Source organism: Echinops telfairi, unplaced genomic scaffold (genome assembly GCF_000313985.2).
Source record: "Echinops telfairi isolate 266 unplaced genomic scaffold, ASM31398v2 ScPeMD7_7469;HRSCAF=8507_0, whole genome shotgun sequence".
NCBI lineage: Eukaryota > Metazoa > Chordata > Mammalia > Afrosoricida > Tenrecidae > Echinops > Echinops telfairi.
In genome coordinates, this window is record NW_022111372.1 from 23,970,859 (window position 1) to 23,986,158 (window position 15,300).

Sequence of the window (15,300 nt, forward strand, 5' to 3'; positions counted from 1 at the left end):
TCTGTCGTGTAGACTTGTTATTAGGTTCGGTCGACTCACAGCCACCCTATGTACAAAGAAACACTAGCTGGTCCTGTGTCATCCTCCTAATTGCTATGTTTGATCTCACTGTGGCAGCTAAAGTGAGACTCCACCTTGTTGGGGTCTTCCTCTTATTCCTGGCCCCTCCACTTCACTAGATTTACTGAGTTAGAACTGGCTCGATGGCCATGACAGAAACATCAAATGTGTAGAATCTACAGGAGGGAAAGCAGTGACCTAGCTAGCCCCTAGCTCATGGTGACCTAGAGAGGGCATACTTTCTTGCTACAAAGCATTCAAATTCCTTTCAAATACTATTAATAAAAGAGCTTGCCAGGGGGGAAAAAAGGGCCGTTGGACCAGCATTTATGATCTGTAGCAATCCAATCCTTCATTTAACTGAAAAGAAAAAAAAAAAGGGCCAGAGGTTAAGTGATTTGTTCAAAATGACCCAACATGACCTTCTGATCCCAGAAGGAAGATAATACTTTTAAAAAAAAATCATTTTATTGAGGGTTCATACAGCTCTTATTACAATCGATAAATACATCCATTGTGTCAAGCCCATTTGTCCATCTGCCACCACCATCACTCTCAAAACATTCTCCTTCTACTTACGCTCCTGGTATCGGCTCATTATTTTCCCTCCCTCGTGAACCCTTTATAATTCATAAAGTATTATTATCTTTTTCATGTCTTACACTGACCGATGTCTCCCTTCACCCACTTTTCTGTTATCTGTCCCCTGGGAGGGGGTTATAGAGGCAGATCATTGTGATCAGTCCCTGCTTTCTCCTCCCACCTTCCCCTTATCCTCCTGGTACCGCTACTCTAATTATTGGTCCTGAGATGTTTATCTGTCCTGGATTCCCTGTTTCCAGCTCTGATCTGTACTGTGTACATGCTCTGGTCTAGCTGGATTTGTAAGGCACAATTGAGATCATAATAGTGGGCGGGCGGGGCATTAAAGAACTAGAGGAAAGTTGCATGTTTCATTGGTGCTGCACTGCACCCTGACTGGCTGGTCTCTTCCTCGTGACCGGAAGGAAGATAATGCTAACAAGAAGGAAGATAGGGAGTTGCCAGTGAAAAGATACTGAACTGACTCCAAGTACCAGTTATGACCCTTGTCTTTCATGCCAATGCAAGACATTTAATCTCTTGGGACTTCACTACCTTTCCTATGACTCTAAATTGAGGATTCTGAAATATGAAACTCTCATAGAAAAAAATGAAAAGAATATTAGAACAAGCTCTGATACGGATGGTCAATGATAGGCAACAAAAAGAATAAAGCAAAGTAAACATTATCAGTCTTATTTACAAAAACAATTTTATAAGTCAAATTACCCCCAACTGTATAAATTAAGCTGGGAAATTTTCAAGGAAACATATACATGCAGGATTCAAAAGAAAGGAATAAGAAAAGGGGCGGAAATGTGTGCACAGTACTTTAACTGTGAGAAGAGTCAGGTAGTTACTAAATAACCAGAGCACCACTGATAACTGTAAGAACAAGCACTGGAGTTTAGACACCTGGGGGTATGGAATATGGGACTCTGATGGAATACTTAGGGGAAAAACTGTTAACCCACAGTACTCAGCCAATGAGGAACTGGGGGAGGGGGCTTTTGAACTAGGGGAGAAAATGCTTGCAGAAGGGCAGTGAGGCTCGCTCCCAGTTATGCCCCGTTTGTCTCAGGGATTGTGAGCTTAATTTTTAAAATCAAACAATAAAGTCTTCTCTCTCATTAAAGTAAGTACATTTATCAATAAAATCCTGTGATGGCCCATTGGTAAACTCACCTGGGATAAGACAGTCCACCCAGGTTCTGTGGAGAGACCCATCAGGGGTTTATTCTAATCCACTAGTTACCTAGAGCAACCAATAAGGTGTCGAGTTTTGACACCATTTCTCACAACTGGGTGAAACCAAAGGCTTGGAACACACATACTTCTGCAGTCACTCAAACCTGGCCATGCAATTTTTTTAGGGCATTTTTGAAACTAAGGGAACCCAGGTGGTGCAGTGGATTAAGTATTAGACTGCTAACTGCAAGGCTGATGGTTCGAGCATACCAGGCACTTAGGAGAAAGGTAGCAGTCTGCTTCCTAAAGATTGACAGTCTTGGAAAGCCAATGGAGCAGTCCCACTGTCTCAACAGGGTCACAATGAGATGGAATCATCTCCTTGGCAGTGGGTTTGGGTTTGTTTTTAGAAGCTGTAGTTTCTTCCTGTTTTTACTCACTACGGTAACATTTTCTAGAAGGCATCTACCACTAATACAAGTATCTACATACATCTAAATGAGGGCCCCTTGTGGCATAGTGGGTTACATTTTGGACTGCTAATCACAAGGTCAGCAGTTTGAAACCACTAACCACTCCGCAGGAAAAAGCTAGAGCTTTTATACTCATTAAAGAGTTAGTCTCAGAGACCCACAGGGCAGTTCTATTCTGTCCTACAGGGTCACTATGAGTCAGAATTAATTCCTTGGCACCGAGTTGACATATCTAAATTTATGTCTCCTTCATAGTTCCTGGGAATTTCTTGTTTCAATACAAAGGCAGCTTTTAGTCACTCCGTAACAGTTGCCTAATCCAGACTAAAACCTACTGCCATCTAGTTGCTTCTAATTTGTAGCACCCTACAAGGCAGAGTAGACTGGCTCACAGGGTGTCTGAAGTTGTAAATCTTTATGGAATCGGATTGCATTTCCTTCTCCCAAGGAGTGGCTGTAGATTGAGAACCTACATTTTTGGTTAGCAGCTGAGTATTTAGCCACTATGGTACCAGGACTCCTTTATTGTAGGCTGAAAGGTAAAAGTACACTGTCATGGCTTTAAGCAGTCCTCTCGTTCACTGTCTGCCTTTTCTTTTCTAAAATGGTTGCCTTATGGTGCAATAACCAGAATATTAAAGTTTGGATATGATACTTCATGATGTTAAAATAATATCTTTGTTTTATTACCAAGACACAAGGGACTTCAAAAAGCTCATGGAAAAATAATAAAAGATAACGAATATGATAGCTTTTGAATTATATGACAACACAATTTTTAAAAGACAATGAAATTTTTCTATCAACTTTTTAAAGGCCACTCGTATTTCCTAATGATGGCAAGGATTCTGGGGACAGTTCTAGCTCTACTGAACTTCAAAATCTTTAGAGATTAAGTTATAAAGACCAGTGTTGTTTTCCTACCCAGAATCCTTCACCCTGGACTATTGCTAGTCTAGTACACTCTTACATTTTTTCATAATAACACTTATCTGCTACTTTGCAGCCCACGTACATAATTCACAGGATCCTCTTGGTGGTTTGGCATTTCCATTCTTGGCACAGCCGTCTGTCATCTGTAATCTTGGAGATAGCACTATGTACTTGCTAGAGTCTTTACATTCTGCAAAATTTTTGTGCTTTCTTTTCCAGTTGGGGGTAGGTCTCCGTGAAATGATTTGAGGGAAGACTAAATACGATTTCTTTTCTATTTGTTAACTTACTCTTTGAAAGAATTCTAGATTTATTCAGTGGGATACTCAATTTGCTGTAACCACACAATCTCAATTCTGGGAACTAATGATGTTTAGGGTCTAGGGAAGCCAGTGCATGTATGTTCCTCTTCCAAAAGGAGTAACAAAGACGAATTAAGTCTTCACTTTCTTGTCTGCTCATTCACAATGAGATTTGCCCACCAATTATCTTTGAAGCAATATGAAAATCGGATACACACACATCATTCAGTACTCCAACTATCGCTGTACACTTGGAAGAAGGTAATTTTAAATAAAGAAAGAGGAGCTCTGCTCGCCAAAGGCAGATGGTTAAATCACAGAGAGAAGCCAGGACTGGCAGATATGACCCCTGACTATTCATCTGGCGGTGCTACTTCTCTACTAATTGGAAATAAAACAAATGTACTTTAAGTTACTTAAAACCTCAAAATTTTTGTTAAACTTTGGAGGGAGAAGGGTAAAGTCACTATCCTTATAGAACTAAAATGGCAATCACATCTTCATTTGGCTACACAGCTTTGTTTTTAAGTTATTTTGTATGGAAATCTTGAAAGAAAACACCTAAATTATTGGCACCTATATTTGTCCTCAACTGTTCACATCACATTTCACTATTTAACTTTGACCTGGTTTCAAAACTTTTGTTCTGAGTAAACATAATTATGGTGCGACTTTTCTTTAGTTTGAAAATACAAATACACATATCCTATTCAAACACCAAGGTTACTCCTAAATATAGAAACTATCATTTATAAATAAAGTTATAAATCTTTTCCTCACCTTATAAGTATAACTTCCCCAAAATTTGCAAATTGCTGGAGAAGCTCATCAATCAAAGCATCATCAAAAAAGTTATTATCTGACAGAGAACTTTTGATTGAGACCAATACTGTGCCATCAGGTGGACCCTGCACCGCAATCACTTCTTTATAAATGTTTTGCCTTTCTTCAGCTTCAACTTCAAATATATCTATATCAATCAGCGCAATGACTGGCCTGTAGACATAAGAGACAAGCCTAAGAAAGGATGCGTTTCAAATAAATTCCAAGCACTATTAGAAATACTGAAACTGTGAAAACCTGTGATCAGACGTCTTTAGCTCGGCCCTTCCATAGTGCAGCAAAGTGCCAGGGGTCCAAGTGTAGAGGATTTTGCTTCCATCTTGAAAACTAGCATTCAGAAGGTCTAAGTCTTCAGCTGCAGCCAGGATGAAACAAAGCACAAGAGAAGCCACATAAACAGACCACGTGAACAAGTCGCTGTGTTCTTCTTTTGCTCTAGCTCAGCTGTATGACGCTGATACCCAGTGCCATCAAGGGACCCCACTCCTACGCACTGCCCGAGTATCAATCCTGACTCTAGCTCATAGCAACCCTACGAGGGTTTCAGCTGTAAGTCTTTATGACAACAGTCTCATCCTTCTCCCCTGGAGCGCTAAGGTTTGAACCATCAATCTGTGGTTAATGCCTACCCCACAGTCTTACCAAGGCTCTTTGGGCTACTTGATACACATGGCAATATAGGTAGGAAGTCTGGAACCCTTTAAATTACAAGGACCTTTTTTAGGTAAAGTTACCATTTTATACTTAATAAAAATTAACTATGTAACTTTTCCTCTGAATTACTTAAAGGCCTCTGGAAAGATGTTCATAAATAATTCAACAAACAAAAGGCAGTCCAATTATTTGCAAATCACTTTAGTTATTCAAGTTAAAACCTTAACACTCAACGGAGTACTTCACAAGTTTCCTTGATTCTCGTCTATAAATTATGTCACTAAAAAGAAAATGAACTGAAACAGATCTCGGAATATTTAAATATATCAGTATAAAATTTGTACATATTGTTTATTTGATTCTGGTAATGTGGGGGGGGGGTGGAAAGCTTGCCTGTTCTCATTTGGTATTTATATCATTCCTTTCTTCCTCATAAAATGTGTATAAATCCATTTAAATGAAGAAGTCCATTTAGTTCCCAACCTGATCTATCAAAAGGCCACTTCCTTCTTCTCCAGAGGACACGGTCTGTCCACGCAGGGGTGCGGCACTTTTCACTGGTGTCATAGTCATCGGAAAACAGATCATACTTATATGTTGGAGCAAAAGTTACTTTGCCTTCTAAAAACCCTCGAAAGATCTAAAAGAAACATATTCAGAGTATGTTATTTTAAAAGGTGACATGTGAAAAGTTCTGTTTTTATTCAGGTAGGCGCTCATGAAGTCTACTACATGCTGAAATCTCACACTGAAACTGGTATACATCTGATGACACTTTCAAGTAGATGGCAAAGTGCAGTACTCAAGGAAAAACAACCTAAGACATGGCCATTTTTCACATCACTTGTTTGAGATAGTTAAGGTTTATTGTGTCAAACCTGACCGATAAACACATGTGGGGTTAACTGAAGGGTCGAGCGATAAATGGCTCGGTGAGTCTTGCCTTCCTAGTTCTCGGGTCTCTTACTTTCTGATGATCGGACCAGGGTGCAGCTGCCTTAGCAGTTCCCTGCTTCAGCTTGCAAGGCTCACCTCCTGCAAGACATCCCTGAGAAGTCACATGGACCTACCCCGATGCAGCCCTGGGTGCTGGAGGAGCCGTGTGGAGACCTCTGCCAGTGCTGAGATGCTTACACACTTACTGATTCAGCTTTCCTCCTGCAGTCGGCATCATTGCGTGTGTTTTGTGAAATTCAGGAGGACTTTGTAGATCAGTGTCAGACATACGGGCTAATGTTGGACTTATGGGCTTGAACAGCACTGTGTTGGGATGCTTTCTTAATGTATACTTACTCTTTATATAAAACTCTCGTATACATATGGGTTTCTGTGGCTTTGTTTCCCTAGTTTACCCAGGCTAACACACTTGTTTGACCTTCAATTAAGAAAACTATAAATATGAGCCTAGATGAGAATTCCATAGATGTACAAACTACAGAGGACATCTAGAAGTATCTGGGATTTTATAAATCATCTTGCTTGATGGCTCAGTCTCAGAACTGAGGCTTAAAAAAGGTAAGTGGTGCCCAAACATCAGAATCCTAGTCTCATGACCACTAGACACCATACTATGTGGCCTTCAAACAACTCTATTAAAAAAAATTGTGATCACAGGTTTTAAGAAATAAGTTTGTAAAAAGAAAATGATATAAGAAGTAAGAGTAGAACCTATTGCAAGGATCTACATATAAACCCCTCCCTGGGCGACGGACAACAGAAAATTGGGTGAAGGGAGACATTGGACAGTGTTAAGACAAGCCAAAATAATAATCATTTATAAATTATCAAAGGCTCATGGGGAGGGGAGGGGGGTAAGGGTGGAGGGGGGAAATGAGCTGATACCAAGAGCTCAAGTAGAAAGAAAATGTTTTGAGAATGATGATGGCAACAAATGTACAAATGTTCTTGACACAATGGATGGATGCATGGATTGTGATAAGAGTTGTACAAGCCCCCAATAAAATGATTAACAACAACAACAACAAAGCAAGAGTTGAAAAACAAATCAGATTAGCACAAGATCTTTAAGTAAAAACCAATACCCTCCAGGACTAAGATTCTTTTTTTTTCCTTTTTAAACCCTGAGGGGGTGGGGGAAACCCTGGGAGGGGTTATAGGTAGGTCATTGTGATCGGTTCCCTCTTTCTTCCCCCACCCCCTCCTGGTATGGCTACTTCACTATTGGTCCCGAGGAGTTTATCTGTTCTGTATTCCATGTTTCCAGCTCTTATCTGTACCCATGTACATGCTCTGGTCTAGCCAGATTTGTAAGTTAGAATTAGGGTCATGATAGCGGAGGTGAGGAAGCATTAGAGAACCAGAGGAAAAGTATGTTTCATCAGTGCTATACTGTAGCACCCTGACTGGCCTGTCTTCTCCCTGCGACCCTTCTGTAAGGGGAGGGAAGACTAGGATTCTAAACTCAATATTACTGGGGGCAGGGGGATATAAAGCCTTACTACTTGAAAGTGAATCTTACAGAGACATGAAGAATTTACTTCCTAGAATTATGGGTTTATTTCTTTTTTTCCCTAAGCAATAGCTTTATTTATCTGCTAAATAACATTTACATTATGTATATATGAGGGGACTTCAAAAAGTTAGTGGAAAAACAGAATTAAAAGGCCCCTCATATAGTGATTAAGAGTCAAGAGACTTTAAGATTAAACATATACACATACATCATGATTATGGAAAGTATGTTTTATAACCAAAAAACCCCAAAGATATAAAAAGCACCATCTTCTCAATACAAGCATGGATATACCTGTCCAGTATTTTTCTGATTGATTAGTTGATCTCCTGCTATAAGAGAATCCCAATTTTGCTGTCTTATGAGCTCTTTGACTTCTTCATTAGGGAGATCAATTCGATAGTTGAAATCGCCACACCAAAATACATAATCATGGGAAAACAGCAGCCTCCCCTAGAAGCAATGAGATTGAATTTCAAATTCAAAACAATCACTTTTAAAAGATATTTTATAAATAGTTCTTTGCTTCAGATATATTTCCTTCCCTTCTAGTCCCTGTTTCTTTAACCCAATAGTAATAATACATTTCATACCCGTTTAGGTGAACATGATTGATGTTTTTAGAAACTATCTTAAATTTTCAAAACACCTGGTTTGGAATTTGGGATAAATTAAAATAGGTTTCTAAGCTTCATCTTCGAGAACAAACTAGCAAGACCTTACCATGGGAAAACTCAATTTTCGCGCAATTTCTACAAAATCTTCATTTCTTTCCTTGACTTGTGATTGTCCTGCGGCGAAATGGCTACACACGAAGCAGAGGCTTGTTGTGTGGAAGAGCATTCTGATCGCAACTGCTCCCTTATTTCCTGTTGCACCTCCCATCCCAGTCTTCACAGTGTCCACTGCAACGTCCCTTTAAACAAAGAATTCTATATCAAAGATTTGAAATGTCAATACCTGATGCCCATAAGCAATTAGGGGTACACACATCATACGGTGGTTCGAGAGCAATGCTGTGAAACAGTACACTGCAATCACTGGCTCATCAATAAGAAGTGTTTTAAAACAAGAACTAAGAATAAGTGTTTCTCTGAACAAGCAAATATCCTAGGTCTTTTTCTTGTTTCCTTTCTATTGGTGGCAAAGGGCTTTCAGAGGATGCTCTATTTACTGACCTGATGAAAGGAGCATGCTGCGGTCTGATAAAAACAAACAGGCAGACGCCCACCAACTGCTCAGAAGCCAGCAGCACATACTTGTTGTCTCTGGAAATTGTCTTTTGAAGTTCCACAGCCCAGAGCTTCTGATTAGTTGTGCTACCATAAAATATTAAAAAGATAATCTTTTAAAAGATATTGACAACAGTTTATCTTATAAGGCAAGTTACTAATTATACCTTTATATGCCCCCATTCTATCACACAAGCTACACAAAGAGTGAACTCTTTTTGTAGGCTACTATTTTCAGTTTTGCTTCCTTTAAAAAGGGAAGCTTAAAACTTAACTAAAAAGGCCCCATACTTCAAAATCAGCGACTCCTTGACAACAAAAATATGAACTTATTTGACAATCAACATCCCTTAAAATTTTTACAGTCACCACATATGAAACATACACCCTTCAACAATTATCAACACGTTGCCAATCTTTCCTTCTTCCCATCCTTACTTCCTCTGCTGCTTTTTTTTTTTTTTGCGGGGTGGGGAGAGTCGGGAAGATCTGGAATATTTTAAACCAAATCTAAAGTACATGTCATTTCACCCATAAATACGTCAGCATGCATCTCTAACACAACAGACATTTTTACTTTATAGAGTCACAATGCCATTGTCACACTCTGATTTCCTTATTACTATTTAATACCCAGTTCATAATCAATTGCCTCAATTACTTTTAGTTTGTTTTAAGCAGGGTCCAAATAAGGCCTATATATTATATCTCTTGAATCTCTTAATCTCAAGTGTCTCCATGCTGAATATCCACCCCTCTTCCTCCCATTCTGACCTTCTAAATGTCTTAAAAAAAGAAACAAACTGGGATATTTTCCTTAGAGAAGAAGGTTCAACAGCCTGGATTTGGCTGATAGTATCCTCCTGGAGCCTCTATCACTCACATTGCCTATAAACCAATAGTTTGACGTAGAGGTCTGGTTAAGAAACTAATTCTTTTTCTTGTGGGGCAGGGGAAACTACCTCAGGGGTGATGCTGTGTATTTCCTATCACAAGAGGGGCAGCTTTTCTGTGGTGTTCAGGTAGCAGCAGTCTGACCACTCTTATAAAGCTACCTATGAATTTTCCATTTCCATCTAAGCTTTTAGCATTTCTTGGTCACTGCCCAGTTCTTATTATTTCACTGGGTTGAAAAGTGTTAATTTTGTAATTTCATCATTCCATTTATAGTAAACTGGAATTCTATAAATAACTTTTTCCAATCAACTCTTCAATTACTTTAAAATACAGTTCTCATAAGTAGGATAAATGCTTGAATTTTAAAAATCCCTCAGAACAGTTTGTCCAAAGATCTTCAAAAGGAAACACAAACATACTTTCATGACTCAAGATTATATACCAAGTACAATTAAATGAGTAGAATAACCAGAATAAGCAATATTAGTTGCATGTTATACAGATTTGTTATCCCACCATATTTAATTCTAACAACCACTGTGAGATCTTGTATAATCCCCATTTTATAGATAAGAGCACTCTCAAGGTCACGCATCTGGTTAAGTGTCTAGGCCAGATTACGCCCTCACATCTATCTAACAGTAGCCATTCCACATCCAAATTAAACATTCAAAGCATGGGCTGCCTACAGATCTACATAATCCTACTGCTGTGACTTTGATTCTGAAATGATAATAATAACAAATTCCCTTCTTCTGGGCCACTCCTCAAGTCATCTTCTCAGTAAATCTGATCCTGATTATTCCATTTATTTTCCATTGCATTTATGGTCTTCTAATGAGCTATATAATTTACTTGGTTTTTTTCCCCTTTAAATCATTTTATTGGGGGCTCGTACAATTCTTATCACAATCCATACATCCATCCATTGTGTCAAGCATATTTGTACATTTGTTACCATCATCATTTTCAAAACATTTGTTATCTACTTGAGCCCTGGTCCGTTATCTTTTTTTTTTTAATCGTTTTATTAGGGGCTCATGTGACTCTTATCACAATCCATATAATTTACTTGTTCCAACAATGTTTACTGTCTGTCTCTTTCCACTAGAAAATAACACTTATGAAGGGAAGGGGGTTTTCATGGTTTATTTATTGATGCATTGTTAGCACTTACCACAACTTATTAGTTCACATTGATTAAATTAAAGAATGGATACTTATCACTTTATTAAAGAATAATACGATTTAACTCCATTTATACAAATGACTGAACAATTTGTTTAACAGTAGGAGTCCTAAGATTATACTATTCTATTTTTAAAACTTAATACGTATTTTCAGGAAAAATACACAAACTGTAAAATACATGAAGTCTTATTTCTTTTTTACTTCCCTAATTATTACTCACCTTGGCTAAGAAAATACCTGTCATCTGAAAAATCTATGACTACACCATACTATTTTGGCCAGTAATTTTATTTTGAAAATCTTAAAAGATGGGCAACTGCTCAAACATGAAAGTAAGCATATCTTACATTAAAATAACATACTTAAGCTATGCCGTTTTGACCTAGTAAACTGTATTTGTAATAAAGGTACAGAGAAGGAGTTTTCGAAGTTGATCTAGAGAAACCCCTCGAGGGTTCCTGAAACTCGAGAAATCAATACTTACTTTCACAATACTAAGGCACCGCTTGCTTTTTTCTATGTGTTAACTGATATCTGCACTGACGGTCCAGGAGAAACAAAGACTAGAAGAGCTGATACCATAGCATCACTCCTGGTCCCGTCAGTCTTCACCGGCATACACTTAATTTTTTTTTTTAAGCAATTTCATTTAGGAATGTCCTTAATGAAGTAGTAACTTTATGAAATCTCAACCCAAGTCACATTTTTTTTAAACTACTGAATGAATGGGGAATAGGCACAAAGCACTTGTGCTTACTGAGCACAATGGCTGTCTCAATGTAAAGCCCAGAAGATTTTGAATTTTAAGCTGCACTTTAAGTCACTTTTTCATGGAACATATTCTTACCTGAAGGAACTAATGACAAAAAAACAAGGGTTATTCATAGTTGGGTATCTAGCAAACATTTTCTCAACCAACGCTGTTGCTTCAAGAAAAACCATTGATAGTTTTTATTTGCAATGATAAAATGAGTTTTTAGGTACAAATTAGAATTCTGGGAAATATGTGTCTGCTGCCACTGTGATCTTGACACCTCAATACGTAACATAATTTTCTGCTAAGATTGGTGAATAAATCAACGAATATAGCATATTCATAAATGCCTATTTTTTCATAAAATGCATCAAAATTTGGACTATCTACATAGCTAAGTGATCCAGTGTTTTTCAATCATCAATACGTGATGTTACAACAAAATCATAGAGATGATAACTAAAGAATTTTAATAGAATGGAGTAAAAAGTTCATTATTTTCAGATTCCACATAAACTTTAAAAGGACTACAAGTTGAGTGTTGGTATAGCATCCAAGAAGATATTAGCTGAAAATACTATTAAAAATTCTTCCTTTTCGAACTGATTACAGGGATCTACATATAACCTCCTCCCTGGGGGACAGACAACAGACAAGTGGGTGAAGGAAGACATCAGACAGTGTAAGATATGACAAAATAATAATTTATAAATTATCAGGGGTTCATGAGGGAGGGGAGACCGGGGAGGGAGGGGGGAAAATGAGGAGCTGATGCCAAAGGCTTCAGTGGAGAGCAAATATTTTGAGAATGATGAGGGCAATGAAGGTACAAATGTGCTTTATACAATCGATATATGTATGGATTGTGATAAGAATTGTGTGAGCCCCTAATAAAATTATTAAAAAAAATTATTCCTTGTGATTTGCTCCATATAACTTCACCTAGTAAAACAGCATGTTATAACAGACTGATGCAAAAGTATAAGTAAGAATTCCGTGGTCTTAGGGACTAATCTCTAAAATCTAGGAAAAGTACAACATTGTAACAAGAGCAAGATGAATAATCCATTTAAAATATGGGCAAAGGATATTAACCAAAGACAACATCCAGGCAGTCAAAAACATGTGAAGAAATGCCATCAAGAAATCAAAACAATGAAAAAAAAATTTTTTTTAAATCAAAACAATGATGATACCACCTTATACCGGTATTGCCAGAAAAGTGCAAAAAAACCTGAAAATAACAAATGCTGGAGAGGGTGGGGAGTGATTGGAAACCTCATACACTGCTGAGAGAACTGCAAAAAAAAATTATATATATATAATTATATATATATAAATTATATATATATAAATATATATATATATATACACACACACACACCACTGTAGAAAGCAAAGTGGCGCTACCTCAAATGATTGGGGATAGAAATTCCAGAGGATCCAGCAATGCCTTTGCAGGATATATACCACTAAGAAGTAAGAGCCATAGTATGAACAGATATATGTACACCCGTGTTCATTACAGCACTGTTCACTGTAGCCAGGGGATGGAAACAATTTAAATGTTCACCAGTGACAGAATGGATAAATAAACTTTGGTACACATACACAATGGAATAAAAGAGTCACGATTAAACTGTGAAGCACACGTCACAACATGGATGGACTGAAGAACATTATGCTGAGTGCAATTAGCCAACCACAAAAGGACAAATATCCTATGAGGTCACTGTTAGAAAGAAAAAAACAAGATAAAGCAGACTTTGATGGTAAGGTGTGGGAAGGAGGGAGAGAAGGTGAAGCAACATCGATTCCCAAACTCATTTGGCTTACTGCTCCCTTTTCAGAGAAACAAAAACAAAAAACTGAGAGCCAAGCTCTACCCCCAGCAAAGAAACTCTTTTGTACTATAGCCCCAAATCCAGGCTCACGTGTAAATATCTGCCTTTTGCAGCCCCTCTAGATTGTCCCAGCACCCCCAAGGAGATTGCATAGCTCACGTTGGGAAACACTGGTAAAGGGTAGACAGGTGGTGAGAAGGGGGAAGATAGTATTCAAGAAGAGGGAAAAGAAAAATAAATGGGGGGGGGGGTGTCAAGCTATTGAAGGGGTTCATCAGTAGTTTTAAGTTGCTGAATACAAATTTGATTAAATGTAAACTCCCACCTAAGTTCACAATAAAACATTTAAAATTCAGCTGTTTTAAAGATGCAAGACTACAGAACAATATCACCCTTCTCATTATATCTTTCTATTGTAGAAATATGTAGTTATTTTCCAAAAATTGGTATTTATTATAATATGGGATAGGCTTGTTATTTTAAAGCAAGTTAAATGTCTGAAAATGTCTGGTTCTACTTCTAATTTAATAAATATTGAAAGGTATAATCACATAAAAAAGTCTCAAGATTAAAGAGTATAAGGGACTTTAAGGTAAAAAAATTATAGTTTGCTGCTTTATAGTTCAAAAGGTGCCTTCATATAATACTATCTCCATCTAGTTTTCTAACAGCTACTTAGTTATCTGCCCTCCATTCCTCAATATGAAGAATTTCTCATGTGTTCCTTGGCTGGCTTACCTTGCATTCACAATGTTTCCAGCATTCAACTCTACCATTTCTTCAAAACCAATTGCAAATATATCGGTTGGCTTACTTCTTTTATCTGTAATTAACATCCAAGAAATACTCTTTTAATATAGTCTTAGTCAACTGGCAACTCTCTCAACATAACGATGATCAATACCAGAGCCCTCCCCCAAATACCATTTAACAATCCACTAAAGTTCAACCAAGTTCCAAGTGAAAATCCATGTGAGACAAAATTACTGTATATACTACTCATGTATAAGATGAGGTTGCCAGCACATTTTTAATGCAGTTTTTATGGTAAAATTAGGTGCCTCGGCTGATATTCGGGTAGGCTTATACTCAAGTATATGCAATAGATTAAATTTCTATCTAGATATCCTATATTTGCTACTGCAAAGCAAAGCTTTTATTCTTTAAAAAAAACACGCTAAGTCCTATCAGAAATCATTTTGAAAGTATTCTTTGGACCAAGGAGAGCTTCTAAGAAACAAGCCACTTCTCAAAGGATGAAGTGAATCAGAATTAGAGAATAAAGTGGCTAAAAGTCATCTTAAATAAGAGATAACAATTGGGAGTAATTCTTCACATTCAAATTTGAAAACCCAGGTTTGAACTTGTAGCTATTTCCTGAGTGGAAGAAACACAGAAAAACTAGAAGACATCCAGGGGTTAAGCCTTATCACCTTTTTCTAGATATTTGCTTTTTCATAGCTAACAGTGCCTCAAAAAGGACATAAGCTGCTTAATTTAAGCAGTCTAGGGGGTATTCTGGGTAGCATGAATGATCAGACATGAGGATAAATATGAGCAGGCTTCACAAAGTACAAAGAAAAACTGAATTAAAAGAATGGAATTTATACACCAACTTTGTGACGCCCTCTTGCTGATGAGAGTCTGTAATACTGCTAAATGGAGCCCTGGGTGGGTCTGTCAGGTAAGTGTCTGACTGCTAACGAAGGTAGGCAGTTCAAACCTACTAGCCATTCCAAGGGAGAAAGACGAGGTTGTCTGCTCTCAAAGATCTACAGCTTCGGAAACCCGATGTAGGTCACTATGAGTTGGAATCAACTCGATGACAGTGATATTTTGTTTAATACTGTTAAGCAACACTTTATTGATTGCTA

The 15,300-nt window shown here is 37.7% G+C and overlaps 1 protein-coding gene across 8 annotated transcripts in view; it reads right to left on the bottom strand.

Moving 5' to 3' along the window:
- The window catches only part of SYNJ1 (synaptojanin 1), a 105,717-nt gene that overhangs the window by 23,349 nt on the left and 67,068 nt on the right, over positions 1 to 15,300 (bottom strand). For all 8 annotated transcript variants that reach the window (XM_004711292.2, XM_004711293.2, XM_045284439.1 and 5 more), the window contains 7 exons: positions 14,165 to 14,249; positions 8,687 to 8,827; positions 8,232 to 8,424; positions 7,803 to 7,961; positions 5,519 to 5,675; positions 4,619 to 4,736; positions 4,319 to 4,534 (listed from right to left, as the gene is read on the bottom strand). In XM_004711292.2, the coding sequence (XP_004711349.1) occupies positions 4,319 to 4,534; positions 4,619 to 4,736; positions 5,519 to 5,675; positions 7,803 to 7,961; positions 8,232 to 8,424; positions 8,687 to 8,827; positions 14,165 to 14,249 (1,069 nt within the window). The remainder of the gene's footprint in view (positions 1 to 4,318; positions 4,535 to 4,618; positions 4,737 to 5,518; positions 5,676 to 7,802; positions 7,962 to 8,231; positions 8,425 to 8,686; positions 8,828 to 14,164; positions 14,250 to 15,300) is intronic.